The sequence below is a fragment of the Zea mays genome, chromosome 1 (assembly GCF_902167145.1).
Source record: "Zea mays cultivar B73 chromosome 1, Zm-B73-REFERENCE-NAM-5.0, whole genome shotgun sequence".
Lineage (NCBI taxonomy): Eukaryota > Viridiplantae > Streptophyta > Magnoliopsida > Poales > Poaceae > Zea > Zea mays.
In genome coordinates, this window is record NC_050096.1 from 125,201,224 (window position 1) to 125,222,756 (window position 21,533).

The 21,533-nt window shown below is 44.7% G+C and overlaps 1 protein-coding gene and 1 pseudogene across 1 annotated transcript; both read right to left on the minus strand.

Annotated features, from left to right (window-relative positions):
* Positions 1-9,423: 9,423 nt before the first annotated feature.
* On the minus strand, positions 9,424-11,909 carry LOC109943674 (uncharacterized; annotated as a pseudogene).
* A 7,960-nt stretch (positions 11,910-19,869) lies between these two features.
* LOC100382939 (uncharacterized) lies at positions 19,870-21,086 on the minus strand. Its single transcript, NM_001175625.1, has one exon. It carries the CDS (start codon positions 20,886-20,888, stop codon positions 20,253-20,255), a length of 636 nt encoding a protein of 211 aa, NP_001169096.1. The 5' UTR covers positions 20,889-21,086; the 3' UTR covers positions 19,870-20,252.
* Between the last annotated feature and the right edge of the window lie 447 nt (positions 21,087-21,533).

Here is a 21,533-nt window from a genome sequence, read left to right on the forward strand (position 1 = left end):
TTTTAATTTCTAATTTGAATTTGAGTCTTGTTGAGAAATTCACTTTTGAGTCAAATGTATAAACTCAAATCTGTGTAAGAATAATATATATATATATATATATATATATATATATATATATATATATATATATTTATACTTATTTTTATACCACATAATGATTTCTCTTCTTCTCTTTTTCTACATTCTTGAATTTTTTTCCTTTAAACTCCACTTGAGACTTTTAACATATTTCTCTCTAGGTTATTTTTATATTGTCACAAATAATGCACACCAAATCAAATCCCAGCATGATGCATGTATTATTTTTGGGTGTCTTTTGTCATTTATTTATTTGTTTAATTGTGGTGTTCACATGAAATGATAAACATAGATAACACATATAGATATAAAGTAGTATAATCTCTCTTTTTAGACTTTTCTTACAAAGTTGGTATTACAAATCCTACCACCCTTAACAAGAATCTCGTCTCGAGATTTAGGAAGGACTAGGGAAAAGATGTGGAAAATCTATGTGAAGCTCTTCTTCTCTTTCCCATGTTGCTTCATCTTCTCCATGGTGACTCCATTGCACTTTGCACCTCTTTATCACCTTATTTCTTGTAACTCGAGTCAAAGTGTCAAGAATCTTGACAGGATACTTCGTGTAAGTCAAATCACCCTGAACATTGAGCTCTTCCATTGGTAACTGTTCCTCAGGGACACAGAGACACTTCTTAAGCTGAGACATGTGGAACACATTGTGCACATCAGATAGACTAGCAGGTAGCTCGAGTTGGTATGCCATCTCCCCAACTCGCCTAAAGATCATGAATGGTCCCATAAAGCGAGGGGACAATTTGCCCTTAACTTTGAATCTCCTCATTCCGCGAAGTGGTGATACCTTGAGGTACACATAATCTCCTTCCCCAAATTCTAGTGGTCTTCTTCGGTTACCAGCATAGCTCTTTTGCATGGTTTGAGCTACCCTCAAATTCTCTCAAATCATACGGACTTGTTCTTCTGCCTCTTGAATCAGTTCAGCCCCAAAGAATTGTCTTTCTCCAGTCTGATCCCAATATAGAGGAGCCCTGCACTTCCTGCCATATAGAGTCTCGAACGGTGACATCTTTTAGACTGGCCTGGTAACTATTATTATATGAGAACTCAGCATAAGGTAGACTCTTGTCCCAACTACTACCATGCTGAAGGGCACAAGCTCTCAACATGTCCTCCAATACTTGATTAGTCCTTTCAGTCTGTCCATCAGTCTGAGGGTGATAAGATGTACTAAAATTCAACTTCGTATTCATATTCTCATGAAAGCTTCTCCAAAATCTTGAGGTAAACTGTGAACCTCGATCAGACATGATCTTCTTTGGTACTTCATGTAAACACACAATCCGAGCCATATATAACTCTGCTAGCTGAGAACCTTTATAAGTAGTCTTGACCGGAATGAAATGAGCCACTTTAGTCAATCTATCCACAATCACCCATATAGCATCATATCCTTTCTGGATGCGAGGCAATCCAGTAATGAAATCCATACCAATCTCTTCCCACTTCCATTCGGGTATCTTTAATGGGTATAATAGTCCAGCTGGTCTTTGGTGTTCGGCCTTAACTCTTTGACACCCATGGCACATAGCCACATGTGAAGCCACATCTCTCTACTCTCTTCAGTCCACACCATTAGTACTTCTGCTTCAAATCCTAATACATCTTGGTACTCCTAGGATGAATAGAATAATCCGAGTCATGGGCATCCTTTAAAATAGTCTCACGAAGGCTTTCAATCTCCGGAACACATATCCGATCCTTGATCCATACCGTGCCTTGCTCATCCTCGTGAATTCTGGACCTCTACCTTCAGTAATCAGATCCTTAATCTCTTGTATTTTAGCCTCACCAATCCGTCCTTCTGCGGATTTCTTGTTCCAAGGTAGGTTCCACATCAATAATAACTCCTTCAGTGTGAACAACTATCGCCAGGTTAAGTTTCCTAAAATCCTCAACAATCTCATCGGGTAGCTGGGCAACAACAACTGAATGAACATGCTCCTTTCGACTCAAGGCATCTGCAACCAAATTCGCCTTGCGCGGCTGATAGTGATTTTCCAAATCATAGTCCTTAATAAGCTCCATCCAACGACGTTGCCTAAGGTTGAGATCCTATTGTGTGAATATATATTTCAAACTCTTATGATCCGTGTACACTTGGCACTTGGTCCCCATGATATAATGTCTCCAAATCTTAAGCACATGCACAACGGCTACCAGCTCTAAGTCATGAGTGGGGTAGTTCAACTCATGTTTCCGCAATTGACGAGAAGCGTTGGCAATCACATGTCCTTCTTGCATGAGAACACATCCCAAGCCTTGGCCACATGCATCACAATAAATATCAAATCCCTTCTGTAAATCTGGCATAACCAACACTAGTGGTGACATCAATCTCTTCCTTAATTGATCGAAGCTATCTTGGCACTTCTCATCCCACTTATACTCTCTTCCTTTCTCCAGAAGCGAGGTCATAGGCTTAGCAATCTTAGAAAATCCTTCAATAAATCTCCGATAATATCCTGCAAGTCCCAAGAAACTCCGAATCTCTGTAACTGTAGTGGGTATGCTCCACGCCACTATCCCCTTGACTTTAGCAGGATCCACAGTTATCCCTCCATTAGAAATGATATGTCCAAGGAATGACACCTTGTCAATCCAGAACTCGCATTTACTGTACTTGGCATAGAGTTGATTATCTCGTAGCTTCTTTAGCACCAATCTCAGATGTTCCTCATGATCGCTATCACTCTTGGAATAAATAAGAATATCGTCGATGAATACTACGATGAATCTGTCCAAATACTCCATAAACACTTTATTCATCAGCTTCATAAAATAAGCTGGTGCATTAGTTAGTCCAAATGGCATAACGGTAAACTCATATAAACCATATCGGGTTGACAAAGTCGTCTTGGGAATATCCGATGGACTAATCTTCACTTGGTGATAACCCGTTTGGAGATCAATATTCGAGAATATCCTAGCACCTCTCCTCTGATCAAATAAATCCTCAACGCGGGGCAACGAGTACTTGTTCTTCATGATAACATCATTAAGGGACCTATAATCCACACACATCCTTTGCGATCCATCCTTCTTCTGTACAAACAGTACTGGTTCTCCCCAAGGTGAGGAACTCAAACGTATGTACCTAGCCTCTTGTAATTCTGTTAACTGCTTCTTCAGTCCCTTTAACTCTTCTACAGACATCCTGTATGGCCGTTTGAAAGTAGGGGCAGCCCAGGTAAGGGATCAATGACAAACTCAACTTCCCTATATGGTGGCATCCCTGGTAACTCTTTTGGGAAGACATCCGGAAAATCTCTAACCACACGGATGTTGACACCAACAACTTCCCATCTACTGCCGCTAGTCTGGTGGCGGTAGTTACTGCAATCCCAACTTCAAATCTTTCTCCTTTGGAACTGGTGAGTTCTATGGTTCCTTTAGCACAGTGTATAAACTGCCTTTGCCTTTCTTAACCATGACATACCAAGGATCACGTCTATAGTGCTCTCTTCTAGCACTATAGGGGTAGCCCATCTGGGTTAGAAATACAGGGTAAAAAAGGAATAATTGTAGACAAGGCGAGTAATTACGAGAAATGTTACTACGGGGATTTATTAGCTAAGTAGATTAGCGTGTTATCCACTAAAGCTAATACATTACCTTATGCTGGTACATGCTAAGATGCCCAACTATAATGTTTCAATCAATCAAAGAAGCAAATCAAGCATTTATCATCAGAACAATCAACCATCATTTTTTAATAGAGAAAATAGTTTTAATTTTTTTGTCTTAGGTCTCCTATCTCTTAAAAAGTTCATAAATGTAGGATTCCGAGGTATGAAATCCATCTTGCCTTAGAACAGAAAGGATAAGAGTAATCAGAGTATGACAGCAAAAGGTGAGACATGATCAAGATAAGATGAGTATAGAAAGAATCAGAGTAAGGTAAGTATAGAATGAATCAGAATAAGGTAAGTAGGTAAGGGTTTTGTCCATTTCTATCTAGGTTTTATCCTACAGTCAACATTTCCTCTGATACCACTTTTGTCACACCCGGGCTTTAAGGGACAAAGTCGGGTGTATCTCATACATGCGCCAATAAGACAACATATATAATAACAGAGTGTATAGAGATAAATGTCACAATATAATTAGAGTACTTATTACATAGCGGAAGTCTTACAAAATAAAAGATAAATATAATAGGATCTAAAATCTATCCTTGGCACCAGAAAGTCAACTAGGAGACGCCACCTAGATCGAATCGAACTCCTCGTTATCAACTAGGAGACCCAGAAAGGTGGGAGTTCATGTGATGTGTAAGGCTAATCAATAACAGGGGTTAAAGCTGAGCATTGCTTTTAAGTAGTTGGTCAAAATTTTATTAGCAGTTACTAAATGTAAGTAAATACCAAACCTTAATAAAAGTAATAGAACAAAATTAAATAAATAATCCCATGCAATGCAAATGATAAATTGAATTTAAGTTTCATAAATTAATCATGCGAGAGTCCTGAGCTGCTCATGACCGCGAGCACGGCTAGTATACCAGTTTTACATTCTGCAGAGGTTGTACCCTGTACCCACAAGTCGTGTATCCCATGTCGCCAGGGTTAGCTAGACCCTTAGACACTACCGAGGTGAATGGCTAGGGATCCACTACGAGGCCTTTACAAAGTTCCACTAGCTTCCGAAAACCCGCTACAGTTTATGGGAAGAGCACTTGCAAGAATCCCCCGTCTGATCGCCATCGCAGCAAAATCAACCCGAGAACCTCCTTGCATGCAATCCCCTACTGTCCTTGCCCCTTTTGGGTAAGGTAGTCTTCCACTAGCTTTCCTAGTTAGTTGGCCAAGGGCGTCCCATTAAACCCTTGTGGTGGCACGTGTTTCTCAAGTTAAGCTCCATGTTCCAATTAACATTAATGATCTTGACATGAACATAAATAGAATAACAAATTAACTGGAACATGGATATAATAAAATATTATCCCAAAACCATGTAAAGCAATAGCAAAACTACCCAAGTGATTCAGGGATAACAAGGTAAAGAGATAAACAATCTAGGGTGACCTATCGGGTCCCATCAAAGTTAAGCCTATGCATGGTAAATGATTATAAAGAACATTATTGGGTAACAAAAGTGGTCAAGGACACAACTTGCCTTCATTGAGCTCCTGCTCAGCTACTTCTATCTGCTGGTCACCAGGATCCTCGGTCACAGTCTCTTCTACTCGCCACAATACAAACAAGCACAGTATATAGAGAAAATTAACATCACACCAAACATGTAAACAAAATACACAGTAATAATCTACGCATTAAAATAAAATCCTAGGAACAGGAATCATATTTTTTGGAGTTATAGCTTTTAAGATATGAATTTCCAAAGATTTTATGTGCTTGAAATAGGATTAAGTGAGAAATTATTTTTCTTACTGTTTTCACGACAAAACAGAGACTCTAAGTGATAGAAAATAATATTACAAAAAATTTAGAAAGTGGAATTGATTAATTTGGAGTTCGTATGAATTTTCTACGGAATATACAAGTTTCTAGCAATTATTTATACGCTAAAAATCTATTTCTATTTTATTTTCTCTGATTTTCGAGTTGACTGGACTGGGCCTCATTTTCTAGGAAAAACAGGGGGTTCGGGGCAAGATTAGCCAGACACGGAGCACAACTCCAGAGGATGGCGGGTTCTAATGCCTATTTTCAGAGGGGCTCCTTTGTAAGATGCGCGGCCGAATCAGTATGGAGTCACCTCAGTCACCCGATCAACCGCAAACGGTCCAGATTAGATCTTTCTACTTCGCGAACCGGTAAGCTCAATTGACCGTTGGATCAAAGATCCACGATCCACTGCGCTAGACAGCCCACGCTCCCTGATGACCGCACCACGGTGGATTAGTGGTCCCGATTTAATACAGTGGAACATGCCCCAGACGCGCGCGATCCCGATCGGGCGGCCATCATGTCGTTGGCCGAATCGGTATCTGGCTTTTAATCGTGGCCATCGATTCAAGATCACACGGCCCAGACCTAATCCTCTACCTATCCCGCCGGAGCACGGCGGCGCGTGCAATCCCGCGACGGTCACCATCGCCGGACTGCCCACAGCGCACCACGGTGCACAATCGCTAAATACACTAGGCGCAAAATGAAATTGAGGTGAAGGCGAACATGGAGAGCGGGTCCTTACCCTAAGTCCGACGTTGTTTCAGTCAGTCCACAGCAAACCGCGAATGCGTGACGGTGGAGGTAAATTGGACGCGCTCCGGTCACCCTCCTGCCCCGCAATCGCCACCAACGCGAACCGGAGACACGGGCGAAGCCTCCTGGCCGCCCGCAAGGCTCCAATTTGGCACCGAGCACTACGGACGACGGTGGCACACGGATTCGGTGCAGCGGCGGGTTACGGCTCCCACGGCTCACGGCGATTGTGCTCAACGAGGTAGGGGAAGGGCGGAATAGTGGATGGGCGAACGAGTCCACGCCACATTGTCTTTATACCCGCAGGGACGGTCAACTGAGCTGGGGAGAGGCGCGACAATGGCGGCGAGCGAAGCGGCCCGGTGGTTGCAGCGTATGAGATACCGCGCTGACAAACCAGGACCACGCAACGTCGAGAGCGCGCCAACGCGGACCTGTCTGACGCAAGGGCCCCATCTGTCAGGGACGAGCGCAGAATGACGCGGGCGAGGGGTGAAACCTGGGCCACACGTGCCAGCGAGAGCAAGAGATAGTGGGCCGAATAGGTTTTCCGCGGCCCAGTTAGGTGTCTTTAGTCTTTTCTTTTATTTTCCCTTTTCCTATTTGATTCATTTTCTTTGCATTTGAATTTCTAATTTGAATTTCAGTCTTGTTAAGAAATTCACTTTTGAGTCAAATGTATAAACTCAAATCTGTGTAAGAATAATATATATATTTATACTTATTTTTATTCCACATAATGATTTCTCTTCTTCTCTTTTTCTACATTCTTGAATTTTTTTCCTTTAAACTCCACTTTAGACTTTTAACATATTTCTTTCTAGGTTATTTTTATATTGTCACAAATAATGCACACCAAATCAAATCCCAGCATGATGCTTGTATTATTTTTGGGTGTCTTTTGTCATTTATTTATTTGTTTAATTGTGGTGTTCACATGAAATGATAAACATAGATAACACATATAGATATAAAGTAGTATAATCTCTCTTTTTAGACTTTTCTTACAAAGTGGGTACTACACCCTAGAGGTGACCAACTCAAGTATGCGCTCCAGCTCTTGTTTCCAGCGTCCAACAATATCGCAGAGTATGAGGCCCTGGTTCACGGGCTGAACATCGCCATTTCACTAGGCATCAAAACGTTAATGGTATACAGTGACTTACTGGTAGTCATCAGCCAGGTAAACAAGGATTGAGACTTCTTAACTGACTCAATGAATAGATACTGCGCTACAGTGTGGAAGCTAGAAGACCAATTCGAAGGTTTAGAATTCCACCACGTGGAAAGGGATCACAATGCAGCAGCAGATGCATTGTCAAAATTGGGGCCAGTCGGGCCCAGGTGCCACCTAGGATTTTCGTCCAACAAGTACATCAACCAAGCATCACTGTAGAGCAGGTTGAGGAGTGCAACGCTTTAGACCAAGCAGAAGCAGATCCCAAAGACTGAAGGGAGCCAATTATCAAGTACATTAAAACGAGGAAGAACCAGATGACAAGGCCACGACAGAACACATCACAAGACATTTGGCTCACTATACCATCATAGAGGGTCTACTGTATAGAAGAAGTGCAAGAGGAGTCCTCATGAAGTGTGTTCACTCGGCTACAGGTGTGGCAGAACCTCACAAGTTATTGGGCCCACATGCACCTGTCCTTGTCTCAAAGACCTCATACGGCTATGCATGTGCACCAAATAACTTAACAGGATCCGTCCGAGTGTCCCAAGGACCTTGGATCAACCACTTACAACCAGAACCGCAAGATTAAGTAAACACAAATCACACACCAATATTTTGCAGCGGAATTTCTTTATTACAAAAGGTTACAAGTTACATCAAATTTACATTATGTTTATCGGAGTGATTACAAAGTGATTCAAAGAACTAAACTTTTAAATGTTATAAACTACTTGTAAGTTTTAAATATATACTAGCTTAAGTGACCATCCTCAATAAGAAGTATAAAAGAGGTACTTAGACTTATAAGAAGGCCGAGCCCACCGACACTTTCACAACAACACACTTCTATTTTCGGTTCTTCCTCCTGCTTGGGAACCACCTTTGCACAAAAGTAGCAAAGCTCCGTAGGCTCTTCACCTAAAACAACATGGGACAAAGCCTTGAGTACGAAGTGTACTTTCGCAAGTCTTACCCGACTAAGGAAAAAGACTCTCATGGATATGCTGGATTTAAGAATCAAGGAGAGGCTCTTAGCAAGAATCAACTTAGATACTTTTGCAGAAATAGCTTACTAAAGTGAGTCCTTACTTTCAATATTGTAACGCCATATTAAATATTAATAGACTCTGGTTGCACCTAGTCTAATTTAACCATCTCATCAATACAACATCATTTTTACTCATAATGTTTACATCCTGACTTAGGTTGCAGGTCAGTGATCAAGTCTCCACTCTCCGGGGATATAATGGCGATCCGAATCGATTTACTCAACTGAGGATTTCTAACCACATGACATGTAGCACTTAACCCTTGCATATGTCAACCATTCCCTCAGATCCTCCACAACATGAACCGGTCCACGCTACCAGGGAGCACAGTACTCCTCCGTCCAGCCTCTAGCCAGGAGCGTACATGCTACTCCCACCACCTCCCATGCCCAGTGCGCAGTTGTCTTTTCACGTATGGAATAGCCGAGTTCAAGCTTACCCTGTCCCATATCCAGGGCATGTGGCCAGTTAAGATAGTCCTTGATCATACAGGCCTACATACGCATCCAATCCTTAAATAACCTGGGTAGAGCATCACCTGTTCCTAGCCCAAGTCTCGAGTTAAGTACTTCCACCCTTAGGATTGTTTTGTGTTCCTTAGGATGAAAAGAGCATTATAGGGAACTTTGAAATAAGATCCCACCATGCTCCCAATGAAAATATTCTTGCAGGTAGAAGCTATCCTTCCTCAGGATAAACCTGAGCTAGGCATAAGTGCAAAGGACAAACTCTATCTGCTTATAAGCAGGGCTAAGCATTTTTTGTAAATCATATTTTGATACTTCACCAGAAGTATCTATAAAAGGAATGGATTTCAAGGTAGCCAATGCATTAAAAGGTTTCCAAGCAACTCCTATAAACCTAATGCAATGCACTAGACTTAAAGTGTGTAAAAATAATTTAAAAACACAAGGAAGGTGTTGCTTGCACCGGGGCTTGCCTGAATAACACTAGGTTAGTGTTTGTTAGGTGACGACCACTTGGTGATCAGCCTTTTGTTTTGATAATTGTTTCGTCTGTCCATCTTCAGTTCCGTGCATCAGCACCATCTTGTGGTCGACTCAGTTCTGGTTCTCCGCATCACGTGGTTAATTCACGTACCTGAATGAAATGCATTATGCACATGAATGCATATAGACAGGAATATTACAAACCTAAATAGTGCTACGCGATAACGAATTAAACACCTAACGGCGAGACGTTGTACCGTTTCATACGGAAACACTAGTTATCGACGTATGATTAAGCGCAATAGCTGTGCCTTTCGAGCTTAACCAAATCTAATTCAAACATCATAGAGTTCTACAAAACGACCTTCTAAACAACCAAAGATCTAACCCACTTATGCGCATTCTCCACTAATAGTCCTCGGGTTTTCATAGGAACAGACTTATCAATGTTCTTTGTTTCCTAAATATTTTGTGTAACAACCATTATATATTTATAACACTTAACCAGTCAACAAACATAGAGTTTTTCACAAGATCATAATTTAGATCCTAAAGAGTTAAATCATTAAGGTGTAAAGTCTACTATGTAGGTTTCAGAATTCACCTAAAGCGAACCTGATAGTGATACTTGCTCCAAACTAATTAAAATAATGATGAATATTTATTCATGATAATTTACTTAAGTGACCAAATTCAAATATGACATTTAACTTGATCAATAAACATGGAATTCGATAACTACTAAGGTAATGCATCATTCCACCACTTAATTAAAATTAGCATAATCAATTTTTAAAAGAACCTATCGACTAGTCATTAGAAACACTAGACCTATTCCTCATTTTATTACTTCGACCACTCATCGGATACAAAACACTGATTTAATCCTTCTCGTATAACCTATGTCGTTAAACCTAAACTTAGTTATGCAGCATGACGACTTCGCAATCGGGGACACAATTACCATGTTGCAGGTAGCCCCGTATTCCTACAAGCGTCAAATAAATACGTGCCTGAGCTACAAGCGGAACACTCGTCGCGACATACATACCTATCAATTCATTTATCAAACTAGTCAATAAAAATAGCAAAGCAGCTCACCGTTTCAATATCTGACTCGAATCCGCGAGATCGGTAATGATTTTCCGGTCCAGGCAATTTGTCGAGCGCTTAGCAGGTACTATACGAGCTTCACGCACACCACCGCATGACGAACTCTCAACACTGATCGGACTTCACCCGAGTAATTTGCGAAATTAACTTCAACTCACAGCCGGTGTCGCGCGAAGGAGAAACGGGCCCAAGGGAAGCGAGCACGAAGGCGCTTGCACATCGACGCGAAGAGAGAAAACCAGAGCACGAAGGGACGCTGGAATCCGGGCTGGGCGCAACGACAACCAAACAGTGAAGCACGCGCGCGCAGCTAGGGAGCTTCATGACAGGTCGCAGCTAGAACGACTGGCAAGGCGAAGCTCATCGACGAGGTCGAGCAGAGGATGGCGTGTGCGAGCGCACGCCGGAACTTGCCAAAAACACGAACACGATGGCGTGCTGCGCACATGACGCAAAAAAACGACCGCAATTCCACGGCAGTTTCACGAACGCGGCAAGGACGTAGAACGCAGCAATAGGGGCTAGACTCGGTGATGGAACTCGACAGTAGCGATCTAGGCGAGCGTAGCAGGGAGCCGGGACGAGACAGAGGCCAAGCGAGCTCTGGTCGGCATGGACGCGACGGCCAGAGATCTACGCGCAGGGGCGAAGCGACCGGCGCGCAGAACAGCGAGCAGAGAAGCAGTCACTGAGCTGGGGCGAACTGCGGCGCGTAGGAGCTGGGCGCACAGCAGAGACCGAGCGCCATGGGGAGCAAGCAGCGAGCGCGGATGTGAGAGAGATCCGTGTAGGGGAAATTCTAGGCACCACGAGAGAGAGCAGAGCTCCGACCGGGCGTGCGCAGGAAAGAGGACGAGGGCGCTGGGGCTAGGCGCGGTCCGAGCAGAGAGGGAGATGAGCGCCGAGTTGAAGGAGGAAGCCGCTGCGCTAGGAGCTCCGAGCTGGGACTGGGAAGCAAGGGCGCGGCCAGGCGAGTACCAAAGCCGAGACAGGGAGCTCCGGCCATGGGAAGTTAGGGACCGCGGGAGAGAGAAACAGGAGCTCGGCTGGGGTTTTGGCGAGGCCATGGCGAGCAAGAAGCATAGCACGCGGCATGGGAGCTTGAGAGGAGAGAGCTGGGCGCAGCGCTCGGCGCTGGCCAGCAGGGAGGAGCAGAGGGCGCGCGGTGATGAGAGATTAGGGGAAGGAGGTCGAGCTGGAGCTGAGCGTGCGCCATGGGAGCCGCGCGGTCGGCCATGGAGATGGGCAGAGGGAGCGCGCAGGAACTCCATGGCTCAGGAGCAAGAAGAAAAAATCAGGGAGCAGGAGCTCGCGGGGAAGATAAGCATGTCCACCAGCGGCTAGATTTTTTTTGTCTTCCCAGCAGCTCGAGCGGATGAGGACGACCGGGTGTAGAAATTAGAGGAGATAAGGACGGCAACGTCTTCAGAGAGAGAGATTTGACATTATGAAATACGATGGATGCGGTTTCGATGAAATAGAGGCTCAGGCGAGGGTTTCTCCATTATATAAAAGCTGGACATAGCCAACACTTTAAAATGAACATGACAACTCTATTAACAAGTAACGACGATCTCAAACTCACGTCGTCATATTTCCGTTGTGGTCTCCTCTGCCTCGTGCTCTTCGCCATCCTCTGTGGTCTCCTCGGCCGCGGCAGCGGCGGCGGCGACGGGGACTCCTCTTCCTCCGCGACTTCCGCTTCCGCGTCTGCCAAGGACGACCGTCATCGCCATGCATCCTCGGCGCCCGCAGCGGAGCCCGTCACGGTGGCGGCGACTACTACGAGCTCAGGGGACTGGGATGTGTGGCTACCATGGCGTATGTGGTCACTCTCTTCGAGCTTCACCAGAGTGCTTAGGATCCCAAATCCCCAATCCGGATCATTGAACATCTCTAAGAATTCCGTGTATGACGCCAAAGAAGTGCATCAAAGACGATACGCTTGCGCCTATCCACAGGGCCTGAACAGATTGGAGCAATGATGGCGAAGAACATACCCAGATCAACACGACCAGAACCAGGAGCATCAAGGAAGGCTTTGGCTTTTTCTTTTGCAATGTCTTCAAATGTGAGATAGCATCATACACTTTCACCCTCTGTGTCATCTTAAACGCCTCCTTGAGTGCCTTCTTAGCCTCCTCAGATTCACCCTGCCCAAGCAAAGCCACCGCCTTGTTTAGCTGTGCACGCCAATGGTTTGGTCGGATGCTCAGCACACGAGTATACATCTCTGCAGCCCATACGAAGCGGCCAGCATCCATGTTCAATCCACCAAGATTGTACAAGGCATCAACATGGCCAGGTTTGAGATCAATTGCTGTCTGAAACTCCTGGATAGCACGGTCATCCTCCCCTACTGCATGCAGGGCCGACCCAAGGTCACAGTGCGCATTAGCATAGTCTTCCTTCAGGAAGATGGCCTCCTCCAGTGCCTTCTCAGCAGCTCGGTACTCCCCAACGCCAAAGAGAGTGCTCCCCAGGAGCTTGAGTGCCCTGGCATGAGATGGGCACAATATGGCGGCTTCTCGGTACTCCTTGACGAAGGTGAGGTAGTCGCGGCTCGTCTCGTCCCACGGGGCGCTGGTGGATGCCGAATCCGCCGCGCCGGAGATCTCCCTGGACCACCCGGCCTCGGAGAAGGAGTCGAAGTTGCTGTTGCCGGCGCCGCCGCTCCCGTCGATGGAGCCCTTTCGCACCTGCTTTGAGTGGAGGCGCTTGACGAGTATCTCCAGGTCGTCGAGGAGCCCCCAGGAGGAGTCGAAGGCGATGCCGTGGTTGGGCGAGCCCGCCCACACCGTAATGGCAAATTTCTCCTCCCTGTCGGGGCTGCTCCGCACCTACAACGACGGCGCCATGCGTAATGGCAAATTTCTCCTCCCCGCCCTCCGCCTCCGCCGCGTCGCTGCTCGACGACCACGTCATGCGACGGGGAAGTACAAGGACATGGTCTACCTGCTCTCTGGTGCGAGGGTGCGGCTCTTGTGCGAGAGAGCGAGAGAGAAGGGAGATGTCTGCGAGGAGGAGAGAAGGGAAAACTCGATGGCGATGCAGAACTCACGGCACTTGGGATGGCGCCGGTATCAACGACAGTAATCGTGGTTCGAACCGTGTAATGGAGTCGTCATGTTCATTTTAGAGTGTTGGCTATGCCCAACTTTTCTATAATGGAGAAACCCTCGTCTAAGCCTCCAATTCGTCGAAGCCGCACCGGTGGACTTTCATAATGGCAAAAAATATCCCAGGCCAGCGCGAGCAGGGAAAGTGCGGCCAGGGGAAAATTTTCAGAGAGAGAGAGAGCAGTCGGCAAATGAATTTGTGTAGCCTTGGCGCAATTAGATAAAGACGATGGCCAGAAAATCAATACAAAGACTAAGTGGTGGTAAATATCATAAGAGGATATTTTATTTGGTAAAAGGAATTTCAAAATATTAGAATTTGAGCCTGGACAAGATGTAAACAAATCTAATTAAAACGACACTTTAGAAATAAATAAATTTTAAACTGCGCGAGCCGAATGCGGCATCGCAATTAGAATCCCCTGGAGACGACGTCAGCATTGTCACGGGAGCGAGATATAGACGGATTAAAACAGACGAGATTAGATTTGATATTTTAGTCGACATTTGATTTAGTTGAACCTAAACAAATTTCGCCTGCTATCCGAATATTCGATCGAAGAACAATTCAATTAACAACCCTACGCCTGGTTTTTCTTGGATTCCGAGTGTGGTCTGATTTAATTTTACATTAAAACTTTTGTCACCGAGTTAAAATTAATTTGCCTAGGATAAAATCGTAAGAGTAGATCGAGCTTTCGAATTCGTATTCACGTGAGCGAAGACTTTTAAATAATCACCAGACGCATCGATTTTTGGAACAACTATGTTCCGAACATCACGAAAATTTAGGAAGAGCCCCGATAGATAAAAACGATGTCGAACTTGCGACAGACGAAACAGATGCGATATTAAAATCGCAATAGGCGAAGATGATTAAAATTTAGCATCCATTTTATCCACTGATATTACGTGCTTAAATCCATACTCGTTGTCGAGCAGAATATAAACACCAGGGGTGTTACAGCCCTCCCCCCTTAAAAGAATCTCGTCCCGAGATTCGGAACGAAAGACTTCTAATAGTAGAGAGGCATGTAACCCATGTCCACATCAGCGGTAATCAAGGCAGTTCCAAGCAAAGGCGAGCGTCTCAGGATGTTGTTTCTCTGGTGGACATAACATATATCGCTTTAAGATAATTTAGAGATGTCCACCAATAGAGACGATGTCTGCCAGAGGAACACACAAGGCTCCATGTGCGCAGTTTGCTTTTTCTGATGACACTGTACTATCTGAGTCTGTTGAGCGAGCGGTAAATACGCGATTTTACCCAAACAGAACCATATGCAACCTCTTGAGTAAAACACACAGAAAGAGGTTTATCAACAAGTGGCCATTTGAGGAATTCAAGTTCCACGAAGATAATAAAAATTCGAGGAACGCATTAGTGAAGATGATCAATCAAAGGTTGACTTCACAATCAATCCACTTTATCAAGCACTAAGCATGGCTTGACCTGATCACTCATGCTGGAAAAGCACACGTGAGGCGATCAAGGCATGACTAGAGCTGGGGTTAGGCTGTTAACAGTTAGCTGAGGATGGCAAAGTACCTTGGCCAACAATGTAAAGTTAAGATGCATATGCTTATAATCTAATCCAATATGGCACAAGACCTGCGCATATGTTCATAACCTTCACTTGACCTTGATAAGGGTTTCTTCACGATAGGCTAAACTAAAGTGAGTTTAGACAACTCGATAAAACGATATCTAAACTCAATCTTTGTTCATTGGCAGTTACAAGTTAGTAAAACCAACTTGTTGAACTACTTTTGACATTGAGCAAGTCCTCTTATTATCCATCAGTAAACCAGGGTTGAGAGTTTCACATTTGTTAACAGTTGATCATGCATTTGGGTAGAAATCCATTTGGTCAGGTTGTTCATCCATTTCTTCATGCGAGATGAACTGACTTGGTTAGAAAGTACATGAATTAAATAAGAGAGCGAATGAATAAACTCCTGTATCTCAGCAGCAGGGAAAACCAATCTCCATTTTGAGAGCTAATTAGTTGTCTCTCAACACTAAAAAGTTTCAAAGCTTCACCTTTACAACAAAGGATGTAAAGGGAACTTGTACAAGTAGTCACTACCAAGATCAAAAGAAAATAGACCACACATAAAAGTGGTATGCCCGTTTGATCCAACAGAGATGATAGGTGTTGCTTGATCACTTGACAAACAACATAGAAATTGTTTCAAGGGCAGGTCCACGGAAGATAACACATCAGTGTAATTCCATAACGGATCATGACTAGAGACCTTGATACCAGCATGCGCCAAGCAGCATAACCTTGTGTGTACATTCACAAGGGGCTCTCAGTTTCGCGGTAGTACCATAAGTCATTAATCGAGACACCTTTATTGAACTGGCACCAATAATGAATCTCACGTGGTAAGAACAATTTGTGCAGAGATAACATATTGATATAGTCTCATAATGGATTACAACTACTAACCCTGATACCAGCACATGCCGAGCAACACAACCATGTGTGTACATTCATAGGAGGCCCTGGGTTTCATCACGACACCATCGGTTTTAGTCATAACACCATTACCAGACGTCATCAATAGGAAATCTCGCACCACACAACCGGATTGAGCAAGGGTGACAATATACAAAGAGACTCTATCTGTCAGAATGGTTACAAGTAGAGAGCCAAATAGATCATGGCCCGATGAAATGAACACGATATGGTCAAAACCTAAACTTGATGAAAGGAGTATGATGGGAGACTGTTATTTCAGCCCCAAGCATATTTCTATTCCCATCGCAGAGATCACAAGGCCAAGGATTAGTATCTGGTTAGATACGGAGGGGAAACATTCATAAGATTAAGTTGGTATGCCTTCGATAGATAGGAAGAAACCAAAGGCATCAAACTCAAGAAAATGATCGGACATGTCTTTCCTGAGTTAGGTTGATAAAGCAACATGGCGATCCTTAAGAACAGGCAAACTGGAATAGAGACATCAGCTTGCACAAATCGAACAAGGGAATGGTTTTAGATGGAAACATGACTCAAGATTCTTGCTTTAAGCCCGAGTACACTTTATGTCCAGCAAAGAATAACACTAGGTTAGTGTTTGTTAGGTGATGACCACTTGGCGATCAGCCTTTTGCTCTGATACCACTTGTAACACCCCATCCAATCCTTGGATCGGCGGTACTTACTCTTGACAGCTCTCTAGGATCATATATTGTTCCCACAAACCAACACGGGTCTTTTGTGCGCACTTTGTCCTCACTCATGCGCACCCGAGAAAACTTTTCGGTCGGTCACCCATCCCAAATTGCTCCAAGCCAAGCACGCTTAACTTGGAGATTCTTTCGAGATAGGCTTCCGAAAAAGAAGATGCACCTTGTTGATATGATTACTCTATTAATTCTATTAAGCCTTGGGCCAGGACATCCCATCCCAGGGGCCAGGATATCACAATCCACCCCCTTAGAAGACCGATGTCCTCGTCGGTCAACCCCAGTCCAGGAACCTCCCCTCTTAGCCACGTCTGTGTGTCTAGTGTCATCATATGCCATGTCATGTGACCACTCCGGGCCCACATGCGCCATGCGCCATATACCCAAACCCCCTAGCCCACACATGCCCGTGAAACCTCGAGTCGGCTCCGATACCAGCTGTGGCAGAACCTCCCAAGTTATTGGGTCCACATGCACTTGTCCTTGTCTCAAAGACCTCAGACGGCTATGCATGTGCAGCAAATAACTTAACAGGATCCGTCCGAGTGTCCCAAGGACCCCGGATCAACCACTTACAACCAGAACCGCAAGATTAAGTAAACACAAATCACACACCAACATTTTGCAGCGGAATTTCTATATTACAAAAGGTTTCAAGTTACATCAAATTTACATTATGTTTATCAGAGTGATTACAAAGTGATTCAAAGAAATAAACTTTAAAATGTTATAAAATACTTGTAAGTTTGAAATATATGCTAGCTTAAGTGACCATCCTCAATAAGAAGTATAGAAGAGGTACTTAGACTTATAAGAAGGCCGAGCCCACCGATACTTAGCACCATCCACAGCAACACACTTCTATTTTTGGTTCTTCCTTCTGCTTGGGAACCACCTTTGCACAAAAGTAGCAAAGCTCCGTAGGCTCTTCACCTAAAACAACATGGGACAAAGCCCTGAGTACGAAGTGTACTTTCTCAAGTCTTACCCGACTAAGAAAAAAGACTCTTAAGGATATGCTGGATTTAGGAATCAAGGAGAGGCTCTTAGCAAGAATCAACTTAGATACTTTTGCAGAAATAGCTTACTAAAGTGAGTCCTTACTTTCAATATTTTAACGCCAGATTAAATATTAATAGACTCTGGTTGCACCTAGAATAATTTCACCATCTCATCAATACAACATCATTTTTACTCATAATGTTTACATCCTGACTTAGGTTGCAGGTCAGTGATCAAGTCTCCTCTCTCTGGGGATATAACGGCGATCCGAATCGATTTACTCAGCTGAGGATTTCTAACCACACGACATATGTAGCACTTAACCCTTGCATATGTCAACCATTCCCACAGATCCTCCACAACGTGAACCGGTCCGCGCTACCCGGTAGCACAGTACTCCTTCGTCCAACCTCTAGCCAGGAGGGTACACGCTACTCCCACCACCTCCCACGCCCAGTGCGCGGTTGTCTTTTCATGTATGGAATAGTCGGGTTCAAGCTTACCCTATCCCATATCCAGGGTATGTGGCCAGTTAAGATAGTCCTTGATCATACAGGCCTACATACGCATCCAATCCTTAAATAAACTGGGTGGAGCATCACCTGTTCCTAGCCCAAGTCTTGAGTTAAGTACTTCCACCCTAAGGATTGTTTTGTGTTCCTTAGGATGAAAAGAGAATTATAGGGAACTTTGCAGTAAGATCCCACCATGCTCCCAATGAAAATATTCTTGCAGGTAGAAGCCATCCTTCCTAAGGATAAACCTGAGCTAGGCATAAGTGCAAAGGACAAACTCTATCTGCTTATAAGCAGGGCTAAGCATTTTTTTTGTAAATCATATTTTGATACTTCACCAGAAGTATCTATAAAAGGAATGGATTTCAAGGTAGCCAATGCATCAAAGGGTTTCCAAGCAACTCTTATAAACCTAATGCACATTCACTAGACTTAAAGTGTGTAAAAATAATTTAAAAACACAAGGAAGGTGTTGCATGCACCGGGGCTTGTATGAATAACACTAGGTTAGTGTTTGTTAGGTGACGACCACTTAGCGATTAGCCTTTTGTTCTGATACTTGTTTCGTCTGTCCATCTTCAGTTCCATGCATCAGCACCATCTTGTGGTCGACTCAGTTCTGGTTCGCCGCATCACGTGGTAAATTCACGTACCTGAATGAAATGCATTATGCACATGAATGCATATAGACAGGAATATTACACACCTAAATAGTGCTACGCGATAACGAATTAAACACCTAACGACGAGGCGTTGTACCGTTTCATACGAAAACACTAGTTATTGACGTATGATTAAGCACAATAGCTGCGACTTTCGAGCTTAACCAACTCTAATTCAAATATCATAGAGTTCTACAAAACGACCTTCTAAACAACCAAAGATCTAACCCGCTTATGCGCATTCTCCACTAATAGTCCTCGGGTTTTCATAGGAATACACTTATCAATGTTCTTCGCTTCCTAAATATTTTGTGTAACAACCCTTATATATTTATAACACTTAACCAGTCAACAAACATAGAGTTTTCACAAGATCATAATTTAGATCCTAAAGAGTTAAATCATTAAGGTGTAAAGTCTACTATGTAGGTTTCAGAATTCACCTAAAGCGAACCTGATAGTGATACTTGCTCCAAACTAATTAAAATAATGATGAATATTTATTCATGACAATTTACTTAAGTGACCAAATTCAAATATGACATTTAACTTGATCATTAAAAATGGAATTCGATAACTACTAAGGTAATGCATCATTCAACCACTTAATTAAAATTAGCATAATCAATTTTTAAAAGAATCTATCGACTAGTCGTTAGAAACACTAGACCTATTCCTCATTTTATTACTTCGACCACTCATCGGATACGAAACACCGATTTAATCATTCTCGCATAACCTATGTCGTTAAACTTAACTTAGCTATGCAGCATAACGACATCGCAATCGGGGACACAATTAACATGCTGCAGGTAGCCCCGTATTCCTACAAGCGTCAAATAAATACGTGCCTGAGCTACAAGCGGAATACTCGTCGCGACATACATACCTATCAATTCATTTATTGAACTAGTCAATAAAAATAGCAAAGCAGCTCACCGTTCCAATATCTGACTCGAATCCGCGAGATCGGTAATGATTTTCCGGTCTAGACAATTTGTCGAGCGCTTGGCAGGTACATTACGAGCTTCACGCACACCACCACATGACCAACTCTCAACACCGATCAGACTTCATCCGAGCAGAGGATGGCGAACAACGGCAAGGCGAAGCTCATCGACGAGGTCGAGCAGAGGATGGCGAGCGAGCGCACGCCGGGACTTGCAAAAACACGAAGACGATGGCATGCTACCCACATGAAAAACGAATGCAATTCCACGGCAGTTTCACGAACGCGACGAGGACGCAGCAACAGGAGCTACACTCGGCGATGGAACTCGACAGCGGCGATCTGGGCGAGCGCAGCAGGGAGCCGGGACGAGACCGCGACCGAGCGAGCTCTGGCCGGCATGGGCGCGACGGCCAGGGAGCTACGCGCAGAAGCGAAGCGACCGACGCGCAGAATAGGGAGCAGAGAAGCAGACGCCGAGCTGGGGCGAACTGCGGTGCACAGGAGCTGGGCGCGCGGTAGAGACCGAGCGCCATGGGGAGCAAGCAGCGGGCGCGGCTGTGAGAGAGATCCGTGCGGGGGAAATTCTGGGTGCCACGAGAGAGAGCAGAGCTCCGGCCGGGCGCGCGCAGAAAAGAGGACGAGGGCGCTGGGGCTGGGCGCGGTCCGAGCAGAGAGGGAGATGAGCGCCGAGCTGAAGGAGGAAGCCGCGGCGCTAGGAGCTCCGAGCCGGCGCTAGGAGCTCCGAGCTGGGACTGGGAAGCAAGGGCGCGGCCAGGCGAGTACCAAAGACGAGACAGGGAGCTCCGGCGATGGGAAGTCAGGGACCGCGGGAGAGAGAAACAGGAGATCGGCTGGGGTTTTGGCGAGGCCATGGCGAGCAAGAAGCACAGCGCGCGGCATGGGAGCTTGAGAGGAGGGAGCTAGGCGCAGCGCTGGGCGCTGGCCAGTAGGGAGGAGCAGAGGGCGCGCGGTGATGAGAGATTAGGGGAAGGAGGCCGAGCTGGAGCTGAGCGTGCGCCATGGAAGCCGTGCGGTCGGCCATTGAGATGGGCAGAGGGAGCGCACAGGAACTCCATGGCTCAGGAGCGAGCAAGAAAAAATCAGGGAGCAAGGGCTCGCGGGGAAGATAAGCACGCCACCGGCGGCCAGATTTTTTTGTCTTCCCAGCAGCCCAAGCGGATGAGGACGACTGGGTGTAGAAATCAGAGGAGATAAGGACGGCAGCGGCTTCAGAAAATATCCCAGGCCAGCGCGAGCAGGGAAAGTGCGGCCAGGGGAAAATTTTTAGAGAGAGAGAGAGAGCAGTAGGAAAATGAATTTGTGTAGCCTTGCGCAATTAGATAAAGCCGATGGCCAGAAAATCAATATAAAGTCTAAGCGGTGGTAAATATCATAAAAGGATATTTTATTTGGTAAAAGGAATTTTAGAATATTAGAATTTGAGCCTAGACAAGATGTAAACAAATCTAATTAAAACAACACTTTAAAAATAAAAAAAAATAAACTGTGCGAGCCGA

Bases quoted from the DNA above. Each gene is read 5' to 3' on its own strand.
- LOC100382939 (NM_001175625.1), bottom strand. From the start codon at position 20,888: ATGGCCTCGCCAAAACCCCAGCCGATCTCCTGTTTCTCTCTCCCGCGG.